Source organism: Lolium rigidum, chromosome 1, assembly GCF_022539505.1.
Source record: "Lolium rigidum isolate FL_2022 chromosome 1, APGP_CSIRO_Lrig_0.1, whole genome shotgun sequence".
Classification (NCBI taxonomy): domain Eukaryota; kingdom Viridiplantae; phylum Streptophyta; class Magnoliopsida; order Poales; family Poaceae; genus Lolium; species Lolium rigidum.
In genome coordinates this window covers 345,416,526-345,423,526 of record NC_061508.1, presented here as the reverse complement: position 1 = coordinate 345,423,526, position 7,001 = coordinate 345,416,526, and the positions used below count along the sequence as shown (strand labels likewise).

The 7,001-nt window shown below is 47.3% G+C and overlaps 1 protein-coding gene across 1 annotated transcript; it reads left to right on the top strand.

The window, feature by feature from the left end:
* Positions 1-4,082: 4,082 nt before the first annotated feature.
* Positions 4,083-5,100, top strand: LOC124684519 (fasciclin-like arabinogalactan protein 11). The gene has a single exon (XM_047218814.1). The coding sequence runs from the start codon at positions 4,083-4,085 to the stop codon at positions 4,890-4,892; it is 810 nt and encodes a 269-aa protein (XP_047074770.1). The 3' UTR covers positions 4,893-5,100.
* Positions 5,101-7,001: the final 1,901 nt, after the last annotated feature.

The following is a 7,001-nucleotide window of genomic DNA, read 5'->3' as shown; positions in this document are numbered from 1 at the left end:
GAACCGACCAAAATCGAAAAAAAACAGAAAAGTCACACTAAATGGGCCTCATCCCATTAGCGTGCGCGCCGTATTAACGCACGCTAATGGGCGGGGAATAGGGATTACCGTAGTTGTTGGAGCTACAAGCCTGCAGCTGTATGCGATCAAGCCGCAGGCCCTTGGTGTGGGCCTTTCTCGGGCTACGCACTCACCTTGGATATGACCCTGGAGGCCTGTCCACAGCAAGATTGGCGGCATCGTGGCCTGCAACGGCAAAAAGCAGCTCCTCCTGCAGCTGTACCCAGTGGCTGCTGGGCCAGCTCCGTCTCTTTCGACTGTCGCCCGCGCAACAAACACCCTGCGCTGGCCTTCCGCGCCGCCGCAGTTTAAGACAGCAGCGTATTTAGCTGGATTGCAACCATGATTCCAAAGAGCTCTACTACTTGCTTGACGATTGCATGTAGGTGGATGCGCCATCGGCCTGAAAGAGATGTGCGCGGTTGAATTGGATCTAACGTTTACATCGGCGGCAGGGAAAAGCATACGTATACCGATCGAGGAAATGACAAAAAACCACGACAATTGGGGCGGCGGTGTCACATGACCACGGACTGGAGGCTAAGCGACACATAACCACAACCTCAGGGGCCGGTGCTCGACACAAAGCACTGATTCCACATTTTGTTGGGTTTAATCAGGTTTATGATAGATGGGGCCTGCTGTCAGGTGCCAGGTGGCGATGTCTTCACAAAAATAAATATATTTGTGTATCTACTTCTCTATTCTCATCTGTGTTGACCAGGCCAGAGCCGTCGGAGCCTTTGTGCCGCCGCCACAAGCCACCGCTGCTCCGGCCATGGAGCGGCGCTGGCGAGATCCGCCAGGGCGAGGCCGGCACGGGCGCGCTCCCTGCACCTCCACCCCACCACCGGCGTACTCCGGCGACGAAGGCCGCCGCCGCCCGGCGACGCACGCCACCGCCCTGCAGCGAGCGCTGCCTCCCCTTCCGTCCCCGCTCTGCTGCGTCGCACGCAGTGGCCGCCGCCGCCCCCGCTCTGCTCCGCCACACGCAGTCGTCGCCGCCGCCCAGTCCCCTGTCCTCCCCAACCTCTCGTCCCGGACCGACGGCGCGGGTGGTGCACGGGCCCGGCAGTGGTACGGCCCGGCTGGAGGTGGGGTCCCTTTCCTCGGCGGCGAGCAGGGGGTACGGAGCGGCGCACGTCTACGAGCAGGGGGCGGCGCGGCTGTCGTCCTGGGCCACGACCGTGGTCTCCGGCGAGGGCGAGCAACGGCCCCGTGGTCTCCGGCGAGGGCGGGCGGGGAGTCATCGACCCCATGGTCTCCGGCTAGGCGATGCGGCCGAGCGGCTGCGGCGGGCACGCCCATGGCGTGACGGCGGCCAGCGGGGAAGAGGCTAGGTGCGGGTGCGGGAGGAACCTGCCGGTTCCTTTTCCTTTTAGATTTGCACTTTTTCTTTTTTAATTTTATTTATTTCACAACCTATCAGAAACGATGGGGAAAACATTGCCACCTGGCACCTGACAGCGGGCCCATCTATCAGAAACTTGATTAAGCCCAGCAAACCATGTAATCAGTGCTTTCTGTCGAGCATCCGCCCCTGAGTTGGTGGTTATGTGTCGCTTAGCCTCCAGTCCGTGGTCATGTGACACCGCCGCCCTAATTGTCGTGGTTTTTTGTCATTTTCTCTATACCGATCCTCCCCTCCTGTCTGCATTATGGATCCTTCGTCGCTGTCCATCAGTTGGCCGTGTAGTTTGTTCTCGACTTGAAAGAAGCAGAGCACCTTACTCTCCAGAACCATCACCAGCTATTCCTGTGTCTGAAAGATATGCACCAGCTGTATATATTCGTTTCCTTGGTTTATTTCCTCTACTATAGAAAACCATGCTATACTAGTGAACATGCCTTTTCTCGTCTTCCCGGGAAGTCTGGAGGTGCTAGAGAACACGATATGTTATTTTTTTAGGATGCAACTAATTCTTAATAGACCAAAACGTAATTTAATCGAACGTTGCCTGACCTGATGCTTGCGATTTTGTTCTTAGTTTCGTTTCCTAGAGAGTTCTTGCCTCTTTAGAGGATGTAATAAGTTGGAGCATTAAACTTCTGTGAACTTGGTTTCATTTCAATGAAACGGAACGGGGCGGGGACGCCTTTGATAAAAAAAATTAATTCTAGGTTTGATGTCATCATCTAATTCTATGTGCACTTATGTATTTTTTTTTTGCTGCAAGTGCGATCTCATTTTTATTTCTCGGATGCGAAATCAGGAGGAAAATCTGATGGCAATGGAGTTGACCGAGCTCTAAATTAATTCTAGGTTGAGCGAGAACTAGCACAACCGTATTTCTTAAGAGAAACGGATATACTCCCTCCATCCCTAAAAAACTACTCAACTTTATCTTGATACGGATGTATATAAACATGTTTTAGTTTTAGATACATCTATATCTAAAAAGAGTTAAGTAGATTTTTTCTTGGAATGAGAGAGTATTTTATTTTTAAAATAAGAATATTTCCTATATTTAAGAGACCAAGTTGCCAATTGTGCAATCTAGAGGTGCAAATTTCTAAGATCATGTTTTTCTAGAGTAAGAGGTAAGAAGTTTCATGTGACTTTCCATTTAAGAGAGGTGAGTCCTTGAAACAAGGTGGGTAGGTTCACAACCATGTGTGCCCACCATTGCACCGCAGGAGAGTTCTCCATTTTTAAAATTAAATTTGCACATTGTTTTTGCTAACCGATGACATTGGAAATTAGGATTTCACGAGGGAGAAAATGAGTGATAAAGGGAGGAGGGTCGTACGATGTATTAGTGGAATCAAGGTACAAGAGTTCAATCCTACCCTATGTATGCTCAGAGAACTAGAACACTGATCTCGATCTTAGATCTTCGCCCTAAGGCTACAGAAAAAATATACTCCCTTTCCCTTCCCAATTTCATATCATTCCTTGTCGAGAATGAAAGATATGATCACTTTTAGCGATCAACTACACGATTCAAGAAGTATGGGTTGAGCCCATCATCAAAATACTGTTTTCCTAGGTGATATTGTTAAGAGGTTGCCGTTGTGTTTTATGGCGTTGGATTGGGTCGCTTGTGTGGTAGAGTTGTTTGGATCCGTTGTTGCGAGTTCACGGGGTCGGTGAGTGTGCGTTGCAAAGGTTTCAGTAAGCCAAACTGACGGCTCCCGGAAACCATTGTGGTGTTTTAGGATATCAGATTCGGTTATTTGGATGATAGAGTCGTCAGCTCGACCGGTGTGCAATCTCAGGGCTAGATTGTGTGCACCGCAAGGGTATCGATTTTTTTCCTTAGTTTTACTTAACGAAAAGGCATTCTGCGAGTTGTTCGAAAAAATACAAGACACTTGGCATTCTCACAAGCAAAGGTGATGAATTGAAAAATATAAATTGTCAAATTTGTTTGTATCTTGTCCTTTCCTTGAGCAAAAGCTATGTGGTCAAACAACTATTTAAGGTTGAATGCTAGGCTCTTGTTGTTAGTTAAGTGATAATGTATTACCCACTCTTAACAATATCACCTTCTGGGCTACGATCCAACATTGAACATTCAAGCTTTTGCATTATTTATGTGACCATTTTGGATGACCTCCTCAACAAACTAAATTAATGGCACAAGGTCCTACTGGAAGAACAAACTTAGCCCCTCCCGCTGTCAAAATTAATAAACCTGCATTAAATATATTGTCCAGACTATATATCGAGCCCAAGATCACCATCACCACGTCTCAAATTGTCAAAAGTATAGGAAAACCAGATCTTGATACTCTTGCTTGCTGCTCCTTGAAGCAAGCCGGGCCGGGAGCTGCTAGCTATCAGGTAGTTAGCCTGTTCCACCATGGCAACTCACACCTCATCAGGGTTTGGTGCCCTGTAACTGCGACGACACTTACCCCCACAAACCCTACACCCACCTAGCTTATACCTCACTCTTTCTCGTCCTTCCCAACTAGACCATCTTGTTATAAGCCATGCACGCCGTCTCTCAGATCACTCAATCGCACTGAGAGCTGCACTCCTGGCCCCCTTGTCCACGTTTAACTGTAACTACACCATGCACGCCATGCAGAGACTTGTTCTGCTCATTCTATCAGTGGCGATCACGGCGTCGGCGCAGGGCCCTGCTGCGGTGGCGCCCGCCGCCCCGACGACACCGACCCCGGCGGCGCCAACAACGCCGACCCCTGCGGCCCCGGCACCGGCAGCCGGGACGACAAACATCACGGGGGTCCTGGCCAAGGCCGGGCAGTTCAACACATTCATCCGGCTGCTGCGTTCGACGGGCGTGGCGACGCAGATCGACAGCCAGCTCAACAGCAGCTCCGGGAACGGGCTGACGGTGTTCGCGCCCACGGACAATGCCTTCACCTCGCTCGCCTCCGGCACGCTCAACTCGCTCTCTGACAGCCAGAAGAACGCGCTGGTCCAGTACCACGTCCTCTCCACCGCCATCCCCATGTCGCAGTTCGACACGGTGAGCAATCCGCTCCGGACGCAGGCGGGGAGCAGCTCGCCGGGGGAGTACCCGCTCAACGTCACCTCCACGGGAGGGCAGCAGGTCAACATCTCCACCGGAGTCGTCAACGCCACCGTCGACAACACGCTGTACACCGGCGACCAGCTGGTGGTGTACCAGGTAAGCAAGGTGCTGCTGCCCATGGCCATCGCCGGGACGCCCGCGCCGGCCCCGGCGCCGCTCGCACCCACGAAGACCAAGGGGAAGACGCCGGCGTCGTCGGTGGCGGACGCACCCGAGGCCGAGGCATCCACGGACGTGTCGCCCGCGCCGGTGAGGGTGGTCACCGGGGGTGGCGTCGCGGTGGCGCACGTTCTTGCGTTGGCCTGGGTCTGGTGGGGTCTGTGATGGCGCCAGATGGGAAATGCTAGTCGTACGTGAGGTCTCGATCCACATCGATATTTTTTGCGCACATTTTGAAGTTGTTGGCTTTTTTTTTTGCTTATTCCACATCATTAATATCACCGTACTCTATTATTGCCAGGGGCATGTAAAGTGAAATCCTTTATTACTGTCAATTTTTTATGTAATATATTGAGTAAGTTTCATTTTTCTATAGCTTTCATGTGGCAAAGTACACATTCATTTTCTAGAAACTCAATTCGGCTCCCTTTTGCGTAAGATCTCTCTACCATAAAAATATATTTCCAAGTGTTAAATTTTTTTGACAAAAAAAGCTTACATGTATATCTCCATAATATATGTGTGTTCGTTAAGTTTCATGAAAAAATAATATTTTTTGTAGTCTACATGAAAAAGATAAAAAAAATTTATTTGTGACAAGTCTTTATTTTAGCACTGAATTTTGTCTTTTTACACACGTCACACGGCAAGTCGATTTTTCATGAAACGAATTTGTGAGCGAGTAGCACATGAAGTTGTAAGTGCGAAATTTTTGTTTCAAATTTTTTAACATTTCAAACTATGTCTAATATGCATTTCAAACTCCCGTGTGCCAAAACATCACTCCTTTTTTTCATTTGAAACATGGAACTCATGACCCTTAATAATGAAACCGAAACTTGCAAACCAAACTTACGTACAACTTTGATGGAACCTGGAGAATTAGCCATGCATTGACATGACTTTGAGATATACCCGAACTTGCACATTATGTAGAACTACACGAATTGATGAAACCAAGGGTCAACGGAGAGTTAGCTTGACTTCGGCCAAATGACTCTACCAAATCTCAGTTACAATCCACTTGAAACTCCCATGATCACAGATCACGACATAAAATCCAATGGTCATGAACATTATTTTACAGTTGCGGCCTACTTGCAACTGAATAAATAAGTTGCAATTCACGTCCACCTGGAAAAAAACTCGTTTATGACTTACTTGTAACTGGAGAAGTTTCAGTTGCGACTCATTTACAACTGGAAAAAAAATCAGTAGTGATTCGCTTGCAACAGTTGCGACACTTTTAATCTCATGTACACATGCTTTGTTTACATAAAAATAAATATTAAAAAATTCTGAATTTTTTTTTGTGTCCGTGTACCTATATCCGTGGAAAGAGTGATTCTATTGATTGATTGTTGGGATATATATAGCCCCACATCAATTGCGGTTTACAAGGCAGCGTTTGTTGTACGTGCAGAGGTGATTGACGTTTAGATAACGCTACATGTTAATTGCAAGGTAGTTAGCTTAATGGCATGTACAATGGTAATGACTAGGGGTAGTTATATGTGATTTAGGTGATGTAGAGGAAAGAGAATGATAAGAGAGAGGGACGGAGGCTGTATGTGAAATTATAGACGGTCTGTAGGCTTCTTATAGACGGCTAACAGACATCATTTTGTTGTTGTGTGAAGGGTGTCTATAACTTATACTCACACATAAAAATAGATAGCTTACACATTGTTTATACTATTGTCTATATATAACATGAAGTGCTATTACAACAACCCGTCTGATTGGCCATCGGTAAGAACCGTGATATAAGGAGATTCAGTAAAGGTTGAAGATTTGATCTCTCTCGACTACCTTGGAAAAGCTGGAAACGAGATTATCTCAGCCACGATACGCGATGTCCTTCGTACAACGGGGAAAAGGTTGTCTATAGGCAGCAATTTCTGCGGAGTAGATTGACTGTAATTATACAGACGTGCGTCTTCTCTCTCATCTCTCTCTCTCTCTCTCTCTCTCTCTCTCTCTTCCACGTCGTTCAGATTTCCTACATTATTGATTTTACAGTGACTGTTGTACATGCCCTTAAGACATCTACAATGGTGATGATTTAACTTTCTGCAAAAGGTAGTTGTAGGTGACTTTGATGATGTGGAGGAAATAGAATGATGAAAGAGAGAGCTATAAAGTTCTAGACAGTCTGTAGTCTTCTTACAGATATCTTACAAACATCACTTTTGTTGTTGTATGAACGGCGTCTTTAATTTAAACTCACACGTAGATATGGCTAAAAATAGACAAATTACATGCAGATTATTG

What these genes read in the sequence shown, in the direction of transcription:
- LOC124684519 (XM_047218814.1), top strand. Translation starts at nt 4,083, where the DNA reads ATGCACGCCATGCAGAGACTTGTTCTGCTCATTCTATCAGTGGCGATC.